Source organism: Ylistrum balloti, unplaced genomic scaffold (assembly GCF_031769215.1).
Source record: "Ylistrum balloti isolate Yb309-2 unplaced genomic scaffold, AGI_CSIRO_Ybal_v1 Utg369634, whole genome shotgun sequence".
NCBI classification, from domain to species: domain Eukaryota; kingdom Metazoa; phylum Mollusca; class Bivalvia; order Pectinida; family Pectinidae; genus Ylistrum; species Ylistrum balloti.
The window spans coordinates 198,428-218,430 of record NW_026781898.1 but is presented as its reverse complement, the minus strand read 5'-3'; the positions used below and the strand labels follow the sequence as shown (position 1 = coordinate 218,430).

General features: G+C 38.3%; 1 protein-coding gene across 1 annotated transcript in view; it reads right to left on the bottom strand.

Annotated features, from left to right (window-relative positions):
* LOC132552724 (midasin-like) overlaps positions 1-20,003 on the bottom strand; it is a 110,249-nt gene that overhangs the window by 3,097 nt on the left and 87,149 nt on the right. The window contains exons 84-102 of the mRNA XM_060216920.1: positions 18,564-18,804; positions 17,724-17,861; positions 16,069-16,344; positions 14,975-15,154; positions 14,406-14,538; positions 13,837-14,021; positions 13,414-13,512; positions 12,537-12,689; positions 9,181-9,282; positions 7,638-7,736; positions 6,958-7,161; positions 6,509-6,712; positions 6,090-6,173; positions 5,695-5,810; positions 2,666-2,840; positions 2,137-2,210; positions 1,592-1,706; positions 1,036-1,248; positions 8-55 (exon numbers count right to left, since the gene is read on the bottom strand). Of these exons, the coding sequence (XP_060072903.1) occupies positions 8-55; positions 1,036-1,248; positions 1,592-1,706; positions 2,137-2,210; positions 2,666-2,840; positions 5,695-5,810; positions 6,090-6,173; positions 6,509-6,712; positions 6,958-7,161; positions 7,638-7,736; positions 9,181-9,282; positions 12,537-12,689; positions 13,414-13,512; positions 13,837-14,021; positions 14,406-14,538; positions 14,975-15,154; positions 16,069-16,344; positions 17,724-17,861; positions 18,564-18,804 (2,839 nt within the window). The remainder of the gene's footprint in view (positions 1-7; positions 56-1,035; positions 1,249-1,591; positions 1,707-2,136; positions 2,211-2,665; positions 2,841-5,694; positions 5,811-6,089; positions 6,174-6,508; positions 6,713-6,957; positions 7,162-7,637; positions 7,737-9,180; positions 9,283-12,536; positions 12,690-13,413; positions 13,513-13,836; positions 14,022-14,405; positions 14,539-14,974; positions 15,155-16,068; positions 16,345-17,723; positions 17,862-18,563; positions 18,805-20,003) is intronic.

Below are 20,003 nucleotides of genomic sequence, written 5' to 3'. Positions count from 1 at the left end.
ATCTTACCTGTCCAGCTTCCTTGAACACTGGTACTTTGATATCCAGTATAGAATCCTGAAAAAGAAATTAGTAAATACACCATATTTCCTGCAGTTGTCTATAACGAATGAAAGCGAATAGTTTTCTCTATTGGATCACCCAAAATGTGGCACTCTTGTGTTGGTAAGAGGTGCACATGCAGCTGGTGAGTTGGCCAGTTCAGGGCAGCGCACTTGCTAAGATGCTCCATTTTCTTTTTATTTTTGGACAATGTAGATTTGTATTATAATTATATTCAAGGATTGTTTCTAAATTAAGTAATTTTATATCAAGAAACTCTTCAACAATTTATCATATGTGTTAACTGATCATTAAGTAAGATCCTCAGCCTTGCTGTATATGCAAAATGTGATTTGATTATTGAATGAAGAATTAAATGGCATCAATTGTGTGCCATGGAGTCGGGACCCACTGTTTATACAAAATTGATTCCCCCCATCACACAAGAATGCTTCAGACCAAATTTGGGTAAAATCCATTGATTGCTACAGGAGAAATGGGATCTTAAAAGCTCTATTTCTCCTATTGGATCTCAGAACTTTTTGCCTTGTGGGCCGAGACCCACTATTCATATAAAATTGATTCAGACCAGGTGAGCTAAAACTTAAAAAGAGCTTCAGATATAAAGAGAAGGTGAAAAAAGAAGCATTACAATTCTAACCAAATTCAGTGATTTTTTAACTTTGACCCTTTAACCTTGACCAATCACTATCTTGTTTTTCAAGATATGACAATGACTAGGAATAGTACAGGATAGGACAGACATTGGTTACTATATGCACCCTGTATGGCAATAAAAAGGCAATAAAATACAACAATGCAGATTTCAGATGAAAAAAAAATACTTGGAACATTATGTAATATACACACAATTTGTTGCCTTTGAAATGATGTCCAAGGTTTTAACCACGAAAGGTGTCCTTGGTTTTAATGAAAGTTACTACCTATCAACATGCTTTGTCTGACCAGGAGTGGAAAATACAGTTGCTATTTACCTTATTTTCTGGATTGTCAATGATAACAAAGACAAGGAACAATCTGGCTTCTCTAGCCTGCCTTACAGCTGCCCTCACTGTCTCCATTCCCTCTACAAATAATCCCCTTCCATCAGACACGATCAAGAGCAGCTGTGAGGTGTCAGGATTACCCTGCATGCCCTGTTGGCTAGACCGTGCATCAACCATTAAACTTGTCATCTGCTTGAGAAGCTGTAAAACAATGTAATACTTTTTTTTATAATTTCATTTTGTATCAAACAATGAATATTATTTTGGACAATACTTCCTGATACCTATACAAACTTTAAAATTTCTGGTGAAAATTGTCTTGTAAAGTATTTGACTAATACATTCTTGTTTCGACAAAACATATCTTAACAACAACAATAACAAAGAAAAAAGAAAACAAAATTGAGAAAATATCTTATGATAGATAAATCAATCCGGGTTTATTTCTGCTCAATAAAATATTGAAATATTTGGGAATCTGTCTGAAATTATATACTATCTATCTTTTATCAATATTTTGATAATTCTGTGCAAAATCTACTACCTGAGCAATCTTGGTTTTCTTCTGCTCAAATGTAAAGTGTTGTAGAAGCCGAGCTCCTGACTGAGTAGTGAACTGTTCAGTGAAAGGATGGAGGAGACGAACACTTTCTCCAAAACTGAAAAAAACACAACTTTTATACAGCCATCTTAAATGTTTCCAGTAGCAAACTGAACTGCTGAACAGCTACATCAACAAATACTTCTATACTTTATATGAGTTCTTCTGATTTAGTTGATATCTTTAGACTGATCAGAATTATCATCATACAGCTGCCTACATAAATCATCAGTCTAGTGGTATACTAAAATTAGATTATAACCAACTGAATTTTATAGTCAACATATTTTTGTCTTTCAATCTGTCTGAAACAACTATATAATAGTCATTTAATTATGATAAGTTTTTCTCTACCAACCAAACAATTAAGTCCCCCATGTGTCATTTTTGACAAATTGACTAAAATACTCTAATATCTGATTCTCCAGACAGGTTGTATACATCCAATAGAGAACTAATTAAAGATAGGATGGTCATGGCTGCCTCACCTACAAATCCCAAGTTCTCCAGATTCCAACAAGGTTAAAGCATTAGCGATCAGTGCTAGTGATTCATATGCAAGCTGAAAAATAAGGTTTTGAACAAATATGAGGCTCCAATATAATTACTTGGAAAAAAGAGGAACAGCAAAAAAATGTTTAATTAAAATTCATTTATATTCTTGGCTTCAATGAAAGAAATAGTGAATCTCTGTTGGCCCTAACGCAGGAAACATCATCCAATGGGAGACTAAATAGAAACCATTCCAACCATCTTCTCCAATGGAGCATTCGTCACACAGCAAATCTATAATGTCATAACATAAAAGATCACTGTCATATTGTTGGTGGTAGAAAGTGGCTGAATTTCTGACCTCTATCGTGTAAGTAGATCTGTATGTAAAATACTCTTTTCATTGTTAAGGTATGTCAGATATTACAAAGTAGGAGGTAACAAAAACTGGCAAAACTGCCCTACAGAGCCACAACAAAGTGTACTATCTCTATCTTCATGTATTAAAACAGTGTCAAAGTATACCTGTTTGGAGTGATTATCAACCATACTCGACGAATCGTCAATAGCTAACATAATCTGGTACTGCCGTTTGCTTGGCTTGGTGCGACGTAGCCATATCTTGTCCTTACGGAACTGACTGGCAATGTACGGAATGACCTTCCTCATATTCAGCCTCTTTCCTGTTCTATAGTCACCCCTGAAAACAGAAATTTTCTTCATCTCATTATTGCATATTCATATAACCTATAGCATTGATGGGTATTTTTGTGACCTGAAAATGGACATGTTCCAGTATATGAGTTTTGAGATGCTGAATTGTATATTTTTCATGGACTTCATCACATTTTGTAACCATCCACACTTTCGTTCCAAGTACCACTGAGAGAAAAGGTCTTAAAATGACCATCCACATTTTTGGTCTCTAGTACCACTGAGAGAAAAGGTCTTAAAATGACCATCCACATTTTTGGTCTCTAGTACCACTGAGAGAAAAGGTCTTAAAATGACCATCCACACTTTTGGTCTCTAGTACCATTGAGAGAGAAGGTCCTAGAATGACCATCCACACTTTTGGTCTTAGTACCATTGAGAGAGAAGGTCCTAGAATGACCATCCACACTTTTGGTCTCTAGTACCACCGAGAGAGAAGGTCCTAGAATGACCATCCACACTTTTGGTCTCTAGTACCACTGAGAGAGAAGGTCCTAGAATGACCATCCACACTTTTGGTCTCTAGTACCATTGAGAGAGAAGGTCCTAGAATGACCATCCACACTTTTGGTCTCTAGTACCACTGAGAGAGAAGGTCCTCAAATGACCATCCACACTTTTGGTCTCTAGTACAACTGAGAGAGAAGGTCCTAGAATGACCATCCACACTTTTGGTCTTAGTACCATTGAGAGAGAAGGTCCTAGAATGACCATCCACACTTTTGGTCTCTAGTACCACTGAGAGAGAATGTCCTAGAATGACCATCCACACTTTTGGTCTCTAGTACCACTGAGAGAGAAGGAGAATGAATGAGAGAGAATGACCATCCACACTTTTGGTCTCTAGTACCACTGAGAGAGAAGGTCCTAGAATGACCATCCACACTTTTGGTCTCTAGTACCACTGAGAGAGAAGGTCCTAGAATGACCATCCACACTTTTGGTCTTAGTACCATTGAGAGAGAAGGTCCAAGAATGACCATCCACACTTTTGGTCTTAGTACCACTGAGAGAGAAGGTCCTAGAATGACCATCCACACTTTTGGTCTCTAGTACCATTGAGAGAGAAGGACAAAAGAATGCACAACCACACTTGTGGGGAGTAGTACCACCGAGAGAGAATGTCCTAGAATGACCATCCACACTTTTGGTCTCTAGTACCACCGAGAGAGAAGGTCCTAGAATGACCATCCACACTTTTGGTCTCTAGTACCACCGAGAGAGAATGTCCTAGAATGACCATCCACACTTTTGGTCTCTAGTACCACTGAGAGAGAATGTCCTAGAATGACCATCCACACTTTTGGTCTCTAGTACCACAGAGAGAGAAGGTCTTATAATGACCATCCACACTTTTGGTCTCTAGTACAAATGAGGGAGAAGGTCCTAGAATGACCATCCACACTTTTGGTCTCTAGTACAACTGAGAGAGAAGGTCCAAGAATGACCATCCACACTTTTGGTCTCTAGTACCACTGAGAGAGAAGGTCCAAGAATGACCATCCACACTTTTGGTCTCTAGTACCACTGAGAGAGAATGTCCTAGAATGACCATCCACACTTTTGGTCTCTAGTACCACAGAGAGAGAAGGTCTTATAATGACCATCCACACTTTTGGTCTCTAGTACAAATGAGGGAGAAGGTCCTAGAATGACCATCCACACTTTTGGTCTCTAGTACAACTGAGAGAGAATGTCCAAGAATGACCATCCACACTTTTGGTCTCTAGTACCACCGAGAGAGAGAAGGTCCACACTTTTGAATGAGAGAGAAGGTCCATCCACACACTTTTGGTCTCTAGTACCACTGAGAGAGAATGTCCTAGAATGACCATCCACACTTTTGGTCTCTAGTACCACTGAGAGAGAAGGTCCTAGAATGACCATCCACACTTTTGGTCTCTAGTACAACTGAGAGAGAATGTCCAAGAATGACCATCCACACTTTTGGTCTCTAGTACCACCGAGAGAGAAGGTCCTAGAATGACCATCCACACTTTTGGTCTCTAGTACCACTGAGAGAGAATGTCCTAGAATGACCATCCACACTTTTGGTCTCTAGTACCACTGAGAGAGAAGGTCCTAGAATGACCATCCACACTTTTGGTCTCTAGTACCACCGAGAGAGAATGTCCTAGAATGACCATCCACACTTTTGGTCTCTAGTACAACTGAGAGAGAAGGTCCTAGAATGACCATCCACACTTTTGGTCTCTAGTACCACCGAGAGAGAATGTCCTAGAATGACCATCCACACTTTTGGTCTCTAGTACCACTGAGAGAGAATGTCCAAGAATGACCATCCACACTTTTGGTCTCTAGTACCACCGAGAGAGAAGGTCCTAGAATGACCATCCACACTTTTGGTCTCTAGTACCACCGAGAGAGAATGTCCTAGAATGACCATCCACACTTTTGGTCTCTAGTACAACGGAGAGAGAAGGTCTTATAATGACCATCCACACTTTTGGTCTCTAGTACCACTGAGAGAGAAGGTCCAAGAATGACCATCCACACTTTTGGTCTCTAGTACCACTGAGAGAGAAGGTCCAAGAATGACCATCCACACTTTTGGTCTCTAGTACCACTGAGAGAGAAGGTCCAAGAATGACCATCCTCATTTTTGGTCTCTAGTACAAATGAGGGAGAAGATCCTAGATCAAACAGATCCAAATGCATTTTTTTTTTTTATATGAACCAGCATAAACACCTTTTTGGGTATCTGACACATAGTGAATTTTGTGGTATGGGATTGTACAAACACTTATCATATATTAAAATGGTATATTGTCTGACACAAATGGAAATATAACCTTGCGTAGAGAAAGAATGATACCAACTTGAGTTTAGTAGCCTGTGACGGCTCCAGAACCAGTCTTAGCTGTTCACACAGTTCCTGGGACAGACTAGCTGTCAATGCCTCATACTTGTGCCAGGCTTCTGCTGCAACACTCTCCTGGAATATACAGTTAATATAAAGCCATGAATATCACACTATCATAGATACTAGAAACGACAAATCATACAAATACAATCTATAGAAGTACTATATTGTAACAGTCTATAAATGAAACATCAGTAGTACCAGGTATTAGACAATACCGGATCATGTCAGACTTTGAAATTTTGAAAAGCAGCAATCAAGGTAAAAGGACTGAAAATATGTGTATTTAATGTGTAAAGTTGTAAGAAGAAGGGCTGAAGAAGACACAGTGGAGATATGTAGAAAACTTACATTTTGCAGTGAACAGGCATCAAACCAAGTGACCAACTGTTCTTCTAGTTCTGATCTCAGCTTTTCCATGTCAAAGTCTGTTATCTGAAACCAAGAAACCAACTAAACATAGTTTATGAAGTAAATAATAAACTATTGCTCTCATATCAAATGTAAGTCTACCTGCAGCAAAAGTTTCCTTGGCTTATACAGTAGTGAGACTTGAGTGTTACAATACATAGTGTTGGAGATAATTAGTTATGACCTTTGACCCAATGACCTCTAGAATGTTGGATCAAGATAACATAGTGCATCAACTAAGATTCTAAGAAAATCTGTAAACAAACTTTATACAGGCAGATGGATAGATGGAGGTACATCCTAATTACTCATTAAGTTAATTGTATAAAGGTTTGTACCAATAGATGGCAAGTAATTACCAATATGTGTAATTGTTGATCAGTAGTGTGGATGGTAGATTCTGGTCCTCGAACTACCATTGATGTCATAGCAACCTCTCCATCAATTTCATGTTTAACACTCTCTTCTGTTTCCATAACATCGTCCTCATCAACACCTTTTGATGACTCCTCCTTCTTTCCATTTAACTTGGCGGACATCTTTGTGGGAGCCTTTTCCTCTGTCTGAAGTAGAAACCAAATCCTAGCCATTATAACTATTTACAGATTTCCTGTCCACAATGGTATCCCTTCAGCTCCTTGTTATGCTGCATTTCTTGTATTTCTTTTTTTATTTCTTGTATTTCTCTTTTTTAAATATTCCTGACTAGTTAAAAAGTTCCTGATTTTGCTTATTTTTAACTTTTTCTGATTAGCTCCTTAATTTGTTACACAGTACCTGATTGGTTCCTTGACTTCTTAAAAATTACCTGATTGGTCTCCTCTTCCTGCATATCCACATCCTCGTCTTGTTGCGTGACCTCTGTTTCCTCTTCTTCCATATTAGGCAATGCCTGTTGCTGCTGTTGTTGGTCATCTGTTGCTGTGTCTAGGGTCTGAGTGTCATGTGACTTTGAGTCTTTGATGTGTTGATAGAGGTCTGATTCTGTTTCTCCTGCCTCCTCCTCTCCACCCTACAGTGAAAACATGAATATGGACATGTTATTAAAACTATGTACAAATGAAAGATCTACAATGGAATCCATGTAAATGTACCAGGGGTTAACACCAGGTGTTTCATAAAAAAAAGCACCCCACCAAGAAATTTCTGTCAAGTCTTGGTAATTTCTTGTGCTCAAATTGACAACAAGAGCAGTAGTTATAGCAGAAGGGTATATTAATGAGCTTTATACAAAGAGGTCAAACAAAAATACAGGGATGGTCGCAACATGGCTTCCATTCTACTGATTTACCTTCTATTATCAAAATAAGCAATCAGCTTGTTAATGTTGAGTTACTGAATATTTCAATTCATTTTTTTTTTAGTTGTTGTATAAATTTGAAAAACATGTTATTTTTGTCTATGAAAGATTTGGTTTATGAAGTTGAAGGAGGCAGAAATTCTTTTGTAATAACTTGTCTGTCAGGTTTTATATACTATCATACTGACCTGTGCTACTTCCTCAACCGTTTTTAGCTTCTTATATCTGTTGTCTTTAGATCCCAGACTGCGGTCTGAATCTGACTGCCCTGGCTTCCTCTTCATTGGCTGACAAGACAAGACAAAACAGGTCACAGTCACATCTTAACACATATTAAACAGGCTTAATTTTGAGAAATTGTTATACCATTCCACAAATCAATCAAAAGCAATAATTAATTTCAAGGTCATTCATTTGATCAAACTAGCCGTTTCATCCCAGCATGCTACAGATCCAATATCAGAACCCTTGGCATTTTGGTTATTGAAAAGAAGTCATTTGAAGATTTTAACAAATATGACACCAGTGAACTTGAGAGCAGGTAAAGGTCAATTATTTGATAAAAACTTGGTAGTCCTTTATTCCAGTACGCTAGTGCCCTTGTCCTCTTGCTTATTAAGAAGTCATTTAAAGTGAAAAGTTTTAAATGGGCACATCAATTGAAAATCATCCTATGATAATATGTTTTCAACTCAAATTTAATCATATGAAAATAAATGTTAGAACTACATGTCACTCACTTCCTCTTTCTAGTCACTGCATAAGGAACTAACGTAGTGAACTTTAGCTTATGCTGAAAGGAACCATGAGGCAAATGTTTTGATCGTGACTTTAACATTGGAAAGAGGACCAGACCAATAATTTCATCTGGAGGCTGATGTATGTCAATGCTGTTAACTGATATATGCTAAATTGGACTATTCATGTCATCATCAAATCAAATCATAGGATTTGCGACATTTATATAGTTGTGTGATATGTTTCCACTACAGATATGTATTTCTACTGTAAGTTGTATGCCTTGCGTTGGAGGAAACTCTGACTCACTTCTTTAATAACCACACAGTACTAAAATAGTTTGTGCTGATATAACAAGAGCCCAGAGGTTTGCTGGTGTTAATGATATGATAAATAATCATTCATCATACTACTTTTGTTGACAGTGTTTGATTTTTAGCCAATTTTTAGCAAATCTGACTACTGTTAAATTGAAAGTTATTTCTTTGAGGAAAATCTGTAGCACTCCATCTGAGGTACATGATTGTGAACTATGTGGACCCTTAGTCTTTTGAAACTTGAGAGGATTCTTAAAAAAAAGTACAGGAATAATAATTCCAGGTGTTCAGGACGAGTAAAAGTTGTCTCCTTCATCGACGAAACCTGCATTGTAAATCTTTGTCAATCCAAGTAAGTATTGTAATTTTCCCAAATGAGAACAAGGTAAAAAACAACAGAAGCATTAGGCATACTTACTAATGGGAGTCAAACATGTCATGCGTCATATCACACCAAGAAATCTATTTTTAGGAGAGATCATCATGATGAATGCAAAACTTCCCCATAATCTTCATCAACCTATATCTCTCAATATCCTACTATATGAGTTTGTCTGTCAGTTGCCTACAGCATGAATAGAAAATATGATACTGGGAACAGGTCCTAAAATATTGATTCATCTGCACAGTCAACTGCCCAAGCATCAATATTATCCAGCAATACAGGCTTCTTTACCCTATAGTTGTCCTGACTGGCAGCTCCATGAGTGACCTTTGATGAACTTTCACCTTCATGACCTTCAAGCTGTTCTGTAGATGTGGTTCCCACATTATCACTCTGAAGATATAAATAACATTAATCCATTAATCAACTTGCTAAGTATAGTGCTAACTTGGAAAATGACTATGTACTTGTCATTTTTCACTTCATCCTCCCAAACTATTGTTGGTCATTCTGATTCTCCCCTGACTATTTACCTGTTGTTGGTTGTTCTGACTCTCCCCTGACTATTTACCTGTTGTTGGTTGTTCTGACTCTTCCCTGACTATTTACCTGTTGTTGGTTGCTCTGACTCTCTCTTGACTATTTACCTGTTGTTGGTTGCTCTGACACTCTCTGGACTATTAACCTGTTGTTGGTCATTCTGACCCTCCCCTGACTATTTACCTGTTGTTGGTTGTTCTGACTCTCCCCTGACTATTTACCTGTTGTTGGTTGTTCTGACTCTCCCCTGACTATTTACCTGTTGTTGGTTGTTCTGACTCTCCCCTGACTATTTACCTGTTGTTGGTTGTTCGGATTCTCCCCTGACTATTTACCTGTTGTTGGTTGTTCGGATTCTCCCCTGACTATTTACCTGTTGTTGGTTGTTCTGATTCTCCCCTGACTATTTACCTATTGTTGGTTGTTCTGACACTCTTTTTACTATTAATCTGTTGTTGGTTGTTTGGACTCTCCCCTGACTATTTACCTGTTGTTGGTTGTTCTGACTCTCTCTTGACTATTTACCTGTTGTTGGTTGTTCTGACCCTCCCCTGACTATTTACCTGTTGTTGGTTGTTCTGATTCTCCCCTGACTATTTACCTGTTGTTGGTTGTTCTGATTCTCCCCTGACTATTTACCTGTTGTTGGTTGTTCTGACTCTCTCTTGACTATTTACCTGTTGTTGGTTGCTCTGACACTCTCTGGACTATTTACTTGTTGTTGGTCATTCTGACCCTCCCCTGACTATTTACCTGTTGTTGGTTGTTCTGACCCTCCCCTGACTATTTACCTGTTGTTGGTTGTTCTGATTCTCCCCTGACTATTTACCTGTTGTTGGTTGTTCTGATTCTCCCCTGACTATTTACCTGTTGTTGGTTGCTCTGACACTCTCTGGACTATTAACCTGTTGTTGGTCATTCTGACTCTCCCCTGACTATTTACCTGTTGTTGGTTGTTCAGATTCTCCCCTGACTATTTACCTGTTGTTGGTTGTTCTGACTCTCCCCTGACTATTTACCTGTTGTTGGTTGTTCTGACTCTCCGCTGACTATTTACCTGTTGTTGGTTGTTCTGACTCTCCCCTGACTATTTACCTGTTGTTGGTTGTTCTGACTCTCCCCTGACTATTTACCTGTTGTTGGTTGTTCGGATTCTCCCCTGACTATTTACCTGTTGTTGGTTGTTCTGATACTCCCCTGACTATTTACCTGTTGTTGGTTGTTCATATTCTTCTCTGACTATTTACCTGTTGTTGGTTGTTCTGACTCTCCCCTGACTATTTACCTGTTGTTGGTTGTTCTGACTCTCCCCTGACTATTTACCTGTTGTTGGTTGTTCTGACACTCTTTTGACTATTAATCTGTTGTTGGTTGTTTGGACTCTCCCCTGACTATTTACCTGTTGTTGGTTGTTTGGACTCTCCCCTGACTATTTACCTGTTGTTGGTTGTTCTGACTCTCCCCTGACTATTTACCTGTTGTTGGTTGTTCTGACTCTTCCCTGACTATTTACCTGTTGTTGGTCATTCTGACACTCTCTGGACTATTTACCTGTTGCTGGTCGTTCTGACACTCTCTGGACTATTTACCTGTTGTTGGTTGTTCTGACTCTTCCCTGACTATTTACCTGTTGTTGGTCATTCTGACACTCTCTGGACTATTTACCTGTTGTTGGTCATTCTGACACTCTCTGGACTATTTACCTGTTGTTGGTTGTTCTGACTCTTCCCTGACTATTTACCTGTTGTTGGTTGTTCTGACTCTTCCCTGACTATTTACCTGTTGTTGGTCATTCTGACACTCTCTGGACTATTTACCTGTTGTTGGTCATTCTGACACTCTTTCTACTATTAATCTGTTGTTGGTTGTTTGGACTCTCCCCTGACTATTTACCTGTTGTTGGTTGTTCTGACTCTCTCTTGACTATTTACCTGTTGTTGGTTGTTCTGACCCTCCCCTGACTATTTACCTGTTGTTGGTTGTTCTGATTCTCCCCTGACTATTTACCTGTTGTTGGTTGTTCTGATTCTCCCCTGACTATTTACCTGTTGTTGGTTGTTCTGACTCTCTCTTGACTATTTACCTGTTGTTGGTTGCTCTGACACTCTCTGGACTATTTACTTGTTGTTGGTCCTTCTGACACTCCCCTGACTATTTACCTGTTGTTGGTTGTTCTGACCCTCCCCTGACTATTTACCTGTTGTTGGTTGTTCTGATTCTCCCCTGACTATTTACCTGTTGTTGGTTGTTCTGATTCTCCCCTGACTATTTACCTGTTGTTGGTTGTTGACCTGTTGTTGGTCATTCTGACTCTCCCCTGACTATTTACCTGTTGTTGGTTGTTCAGATTCTCCCCTGACTATTTACCTGTTGTTGGTTGTTCTCCTCCCCTGACTATTTACCTGTTGTTGGTTGTTCTGACTCTCCGCTGACTATTTACCTGTTGTTGGTTGTTCTGACTCTCCCCTGACTATTTACCTGTTGTTGGTTGTTCTCTCTCCCCTGACTATTTACCTGTTGTTGGTTGTTCGGATTCTCCCCTGACTATTTACCTGTTGTTGGTTGTTCTGATACTCCCCTGACTATTTACCTGTTGTTGGTTGTTCGGATTCTTCTCTGACTATTTACCTGTTGTTGGTTGTTCTGACTCTCCCCTGACTATTTACCTGTTGTTGGTTGTTCTGACTCTCCCCTGACTATTTACCTGTTGTTGGTCGTTCTGACTTTCTCCGGCCTGACTATTTACCTGTTGTTGGTCGTTTGGACTACCTGTTGTTGGTTGTTCTGACACTCTTTTGACTATTAATCTGTTGTTGGTTGTTTTGGTCATTCTCCCTCTCTGACTATTTACCTGTTGTTGGTTGTTCTGACTCTCCTGTTGTTGGTTGTTCCCCTGACTATTTACCTGTTGTTGGTTGTTCTGACTCTTCCCTGACTATTTACCTGTTGTTGGTCATTCTGACACTCTCTGGACTATTTACCTGTTGCTGGTCGTTCTGACTTTCTCCGGCCTGACTATTTACCTGTTGCTGGTCGTTCTGACTTTCTCCGGCCTGACTATTTACCTGTTGCTGGTCGTTCTGACTTTCTCCGGCCTGACTATTTACCTGTTGCTGGTCGTTCTGACTTTCTCCGGCCTGACTCTGGGCCTGTTCACTCTGCTCAACATTCTCCACACCATGTGTCGACTGCCCTTCATATTCGTTGGTTGAAGGATCATTCTCTTCCATCTCTTCCTCTTTCTCCTCTGTTTTGTCATCCTATAGCAATAACATCAATCCATCTTACCATGAACATACCATTTCATTATTGTTATAATATATCTATACTGTATACCAACCTGCCTAAACCAAGATTACCTTTATTGTCTGGTTTGGGTGGAAGGTGGGTGGGGTAAGGGTGTGTGTGTGTGATCATTACAAGTTACAATAGGAGGTTAAACTTTAGCATTTGAGACAGACTATGAGATCACTAATCTATAATGATCAGGAATCTCACAGAGGAAAAGAAGAACAGTTTTAACCATGTTATATTTGTACTTAATATGTTTTATAACATAAAAAAGCTGAACAAGGCATGTACTGGAATGAGAAAGTTTTAGCATTACCTATAACAATCCTATAATTTGTAGGGGAGGTGGGGGGTGGGGGCAACATATTACCTCTGACACGAAGTCCAGAGTTGGCTGATAACAGGAAAAATAAATACTTACTAATCAGCCCTGGCCTTGGGATCATCAAACACATTTGACCTATTTTTCATGATATCATATTTCAATAGTTGAGTCAAAACCTTCCAAAGTCTTAGAATTCATATCATTTCAACTTCCAGGGACCGGGGCTTACATGCCTTAGCTAGCTATAAAAAGAATTCCTTCCATCTGGTCTTACACCTCTGTCATTTTAATTGAGAAGCTGCATAAGCTTTGTTAAACAGTTAAATTTTAATGATATTTCAGTACGATAAATTCTCTGATGGAAGTACCTGAGCAGTAAATCCCGGGGTACCATCCTGTACGTCCTCATCCTGTACGTCCTCATCCTTCCCCTCCTCTGGATTGTTCTGAGGATCATCCATCATATCCTAAATAAAAAAGATGAGAAGTTTTACTCTCAATCAACAGTAGTTCTGAGCTTCACCATTAGTGTTTAATGAAGATAAGTTCTTGATCTCCTTAAAATACCATCTTAGAGGGGAAAGGAGAATGGCAGTTAATATTCTTTAAAATTGAATTTCAGCTACAGACAGTGCTATCATGTGTCAAGATAATAAAGTTTCAGTGGGTTCAGTATCACAAAATGAATGAAGCTTTATTGAGGAGAGGAAGGCAAAGTACAGATGGACTGACAAACAGGCATGTCCTATAAATATTTGTGTTGTATAATCAGATAGTAATGTGTTTCTTACCTTTTTATTTTGATTGTTAGATTCCTCAAACCCGTCTTCCTCTTTCTCCTCCTTCTCCTCTGCTGAATTGTCATCAGGATTTTCTTGGTTTTCTTTGTCTTCTACTTCTTCTTCCTCTCCAGGAGTTATCTCCTCTTTAAATTCAGTTTCCTCTTTTCCTTCTTCTTGTTTCGTCGGATCATCATCTATATAGACAATCAATGATGAGTTCGATTTACAGGGTTTTTTTTTGCTTTTAAGTGGTTTAATGTCCTTGCAACTGCCAATCGTAGGACAGACATCAGTTGAAGTATTCCTTCTTATCAAGTAAAAACTGTCAAAATTAAATTTCCAGGGACTTGTGCATTTATAAGGACAATCCATCTATGTTCTAAATGTAACTGTATGTAAATTATCTGCACATGTTCACAGGCTTTTGAATGTCTTTTTCAAGAAAGCAAATTAAAATCTCCATTATCATTCCTTATTTCACTTAACATATAATTCTGGTCTGACCTATTAAACTTGTAAGACCACAATAAATGTAAACCAAACAGGTCCCTAGCCCACAGACTGATAAGACTGTTTACCTGGACCGTCAGCCTTCTCCTCGCCCTCATTATCATCCAGATTGAGGTCCTCGGGTAGGTCCATGGCCTCTGGCTGTTCTTGCTGATCTTTGTTACCATGTTGTGGGTCTATACGATCATCATCATACTCAGACTGGTAAGGAACATTATATTTCTTTAATAAAAAATCACTCATCATTGATTAAGTTCAATAGATCTATAGACAGCCATTATTTCACTAATTAATTTCCTGCAGTAACCAAGATAAACCTAATCTGTTGAGCTTTCAGACCACAGGCTGACTGTTTGAACCAGTAAAAAATCAACAAAGATCTGGAGCAATTCATAAGATACTTGGAACCTGCCATTCCAATGTTCAAACATTTCCTCTTTTATACTTTATGGCAGATAGTCCTTAGTTTCTAGAATTTTTATGCAAATAAAGTCGAAGTACAAATCTATTGCAGAATATACAGTAATATGATAATCAACCTGCATTATTTTGTCCAGTTGTGGATGGGGTTATTTTTAGTACACATTACAGTCATTTTTATTTTTTTCTTAAAGCAATCTAGATTTCATTTCCTCACCTCATCCATCTCCTGTTGTTGATGAGGCTGGGTGTCTTTGTTTTCTTCTGTCTCATCCTCATCCTTCTTGTCTTGGTTCTTTGTGTCATCCTCATCTCCTTTGTTGGTATTGTCATCTTTTGCCACCAGGTGGCTCTCTGCTTCCTGTCCAGCTCCTGGACCAGACTCTTCCTTCTTGTCCTCAAAATTTTAGGCAACATCACTTAATCAACAAGACCATACACAACAATACCATACACAACAAAACCTTACACAACAATACCATACACAACAATACCTTACACAACAATACCATACACAACAATAACATACACAACAATACCATACACAACAATAACATACACAACAATACCATACACAACAATAACATACACAACAATACCATACACAACAATACCATACACAACAATACCATACACAACAATAACATACACAACAATACCATACACAACAATACCTTACACAACGATACCTTACACAACGATACCATACACAACGATACCATACACAACGATACCATACACAACAATACCATACACAACAGTACCTTACACAACAATACCATACACAACAATACCATACACAACAATACCATACACAACAATACCATACACAACAATACCTTACACAACGATACCATACACAACGATACCATACACAACGGTACCTTACACAACGGTACCATACACAACGGTACCATACACAACGATACCATACACAACGATACCATACACAACGATACCATACACACCACCTTACACAACAATACCATACACAACAAAACCATACACAACAATACCTTACACAACAATACTATACACAACAATACCATACACAACAATACCTTACACAACAATACCATACACAACAATACCTTACACAACAATACCTTACACAACAAAACCATACACAACAATACCATACACAACAATACCTTCATCTGACACAATTAGCACAGAGTAATCTTTCATATATTTTTGTAATAATACTTTTAAGTGTAAATTTGTTATAATTGTCATTGAAATAAAAACTACATAGAATTAATAATATTTGAAATAACCCTGATCAGCCAGCTGTTAATACCTATGTCTCACCTCTTGATTTTCTTCTTCCTCCTGGTCATCATCGCTGCCCCACATCTGGTCATCTAATTTATCAGCATCCTGTTCATCTACCTCACCCATCTGTTTATCCAGCTTGTCCTCATCATCTTCCTCCTCATCTTCTCCTTCACTTTTTTTGTCTACATCCTCAAGATCTTGTGGATTTGCATCAAAGTCCTCCGACATCTCAATGGCATTTTCCTCAGAAGCTACGTCTGGATGATTCTCTGGTTCTTTTTTCTCGTTTTGTTGTCTTGTGTCTTCCAACTAAAAATAAGAATACCAGTAACATACCAAAAGCATCAATACTAAAACACTCAGGATAATTCATATACCCTGTTGTATGGATTCATATACCCTGTTGTATGGATTCATAAAGCCTGTTGTATGGATTCATAAAGCCTGTTGTATGGATTCATAAAGCCTGTTGTATGGATTCATATACCCTGTTGTATGGATTCATATACCCTGTTGTACGGATTCATATACCCTGTTGTATGGATTCATATACCCTGTTGTATGGATTCATATACCCTGTTGTATGGATTCATACACCCTGTTGTATGGATTCATATACCCTGTTGTATGGATTCATAAAGCCTGTTGTACGGATTCATATACCCTGTTGTATGGATTCATATACCCTGTTGTATGGATTCATAAAGCCTGTTGTACAGATTCATATACCCTGTTGTATGGATTCATATACCCTGTTGTATGGATTCATATACCCTGTTGTATGGATTCATATACCCTGTTGTATGGATTCATACACCCTGTTTTATGGATTCATAAACCCTGCTGTATGGATTCATATACCCTGTTGTATGATAAACCCTGTTGTAAACCCTGTTGTATGGATTCATACACCCTGTTGTATGGATTCATAAAGCCTGTTGTATGGATTCATATACCCTGTTGTATGGATTCATATACCCTGTTGTGTGGATTCATATACCCTGTTGTATGGATTCATACACCCTGTTGTACAGATTCATAAACCCTGGTGTATGGATTCATAAAGCCTGTTGTATGGATTCATAAACCCTGTTGTATGATAAACCCTGTTGTAAACCCTGTTGTATGGATTCATATACCCTGTTGTATGGATTCATATACCCAGTTGTACAGATTCATATACCCTGTTGTACGGATTCATAAACCCTGGTGTATGGATTCATAAAGCCTGTTGTATGGATTCATAAACCCTGTTGTATGGATTCATATACCCTGTTGTATGGATTCATAAACCCTGCTGTATGGATTCATATACCCTGTTGTATGATAAACCCTGTTGTAAACCCTGTTGTATGGATTCATACACTCTGTTGTAAGGATTCATAAACCCTGTTGTATGGATTCATAAACCCTGTTGTATGGATTCATAAACCCTGTTGTATGGATTCATATACCCTGTTGTACGGATTCATATACCCTGTTGTACAGATTCATATACCCTGTTGTACGGATTCATAAACCCTGGTGTACGGATTCATACACTCTGTTGTATGGATTCATAAACCCTGTTGTATGGATTCATAAACCCTGTTGTATGGATTCATAAACCCTGTTGTATGGAATTGTATGGATTCATATACCCCGTTGTATGGATTCATATACCCTGTTGTATGGACAGATATCTTTACCTGATCCTCTGTCTCTATCTGGTCGCTGACGTCTTTGGCCCCTTCTCCCTCTCCCATTCCTCCTCCTTCTATGTCGACAAAGTCAGTAGCACCTTCTCCTGCTATCTCATCTGCAAACTCGGCTGGCAGACAGAAACCCTGCAAACGAATGTAAAGATGATCATTATACTATAAACTCATAAGATTGTATAAAAGACACACAGGTGAATGTCAACTCCATTCTGAAATAGCATAGATGCTAATGTGGCAAATTATTAATTAAACTGCATCATATAGCTATTTTGTAATTCTAGGACTCATCAAGTGATGCTGGGGCCTAAAATGTGACCACCAAGAAGTTTTGAAAATTAAAATTCACTACAAACAAGAGATCTCGGAGAGGTCTTGGTGTCCACCATTTTATAGCCTTGATGTCCTTATTAGTTGGGTTTTTCCCTTCTTTTCTCTATTCTCTTATTTCGTTTGAACACATATTTGGGGCAGACAGAAAGTGAAGCCTATCGATGAACCATTACTTAATGAAAATGCAATAACAATAAAAATCCAATCATCAGATGGTGCACTGTTCAAACTGCTCTTCATCCATGCACAAGTATAATATGAATAAATTTCAAATTTTTTGTCTGTACATTCCCATCAGTAAAGGGAAAACATAGCTTACTGGGGGGTAATTGATTTCATCCAATTAAAATCAACAAAATGACATGCAAAAATTACGATATTTATTGTGTTGAATGGTTATCGTTATGAAAAGACCATCTTGACCTCAATTTTTTCTGAATAATAGCCGAATTTTATTTGACACATTTGAAGAGTCCCAAAGATATCATCATATCTTACATTTGTTGTCAGTTCTGTGAAGACCCCCAGCAGAGTGGACAGCAGCTTGCCTGTGGTCCTGGTGATGGCCAACTGATGGAGGAAGTTGTATTGAGCAATTGACAGGAAGTGCTGAATCAGGGGCAGACATCGCACTAGCATCTGTCCACAGAGGGAGCTACAGGCACGCCCAGTCTCTGAGTTCCACAACACTGACAGCTGGTTCAGCAACTCCTTGAGGTCATTTCCAATCTGTTGACAAAGTCATTATCATGTTTATATATTTAACTGATACAACAGATCTCCAAACAACCAACAAATGCACATCTCTGCCTATTGTATATCTCTTGGTATCTTTAATATAGGAAGATACACAAGGAAACCTTACCTTAAAATTCATCACTTTCTCTTTACAATTCCTCATTCTTGTAACTAAACACACTGATGTTTCCCTAGCCAGGTGTGCTGGAGTTCCAGTCAACACTAACTTTACTGAGAAGGAATAGGGCAGCTTATTGCAATACTCAGTGAATTTCCTATCAGTGGTATGTTTTTCAGTGTATACTCAGTGAATTTCCTATCAGTGGTATGATTTTCAGTGTATACTCAGTGAATTTCCTATCAGTGGTATGATTTTCAGTGTATACTCAGTGAATTTCCTATCAGTGGTATGATTTTCAGTGTATACTCAGTGAATTCTATCTGTGGTATGATTTTCAGTGTATACTCAGTGAATTCTATCTGTGGTATGATTTTCAGTGTATACTCAGTGAATTCTATCTGTGGTATGATTTTCAGTGTATACTCAGTGAATTTCAGTGTATACTCTATCAGTGGTATGATTTTCAGTGTATACTCAGTGAATTTCCTATCAGTGGTATGATTTTCAGTGTATACTCAGTGAATTTCCTATCTGTGGTATGATTTTCAGTGTATACTCAGTGAATTTCCTATCAGTGGTATGATTTTCAGTGTATACTCAGTGAATTTCCTATCTGTGGTATGATTTTCAGTGTATACTCAGTGAATTTCCTATCAGTGGTATGATTTTCAGTGTATACTCAGTGAATTTGATTTTCAGTGTATACTATCTCTGTGGTATGATTTTCAGTGTATACTCAGTGAATTCTATCTGTGGTATGATTTTCAGTGTATACTCAGTGAATTTCCTATCACGGGTATGATTTTCAGTGTATACTCAGTGAATTCTATCTGTGGTATGATTTTCAGTGTATACTCAGTGAATTTCCTATCTGTGGTATGATTTTCAGTGTATACTCAGTGAATTTCCTATCTGTGGTATGATTTTCAGTGTATACTCAGTGAATTGTATCTGTGGTATGATTTTCAGTGTATACTCAGTGAATTTATCCAGTGTATACTCAGTGAATTTCCTATCTGTGGTATGATTTTCAGTGTATACTCAGTGAATTTCCTATCTGTGGTATGATTTTCAGTGTG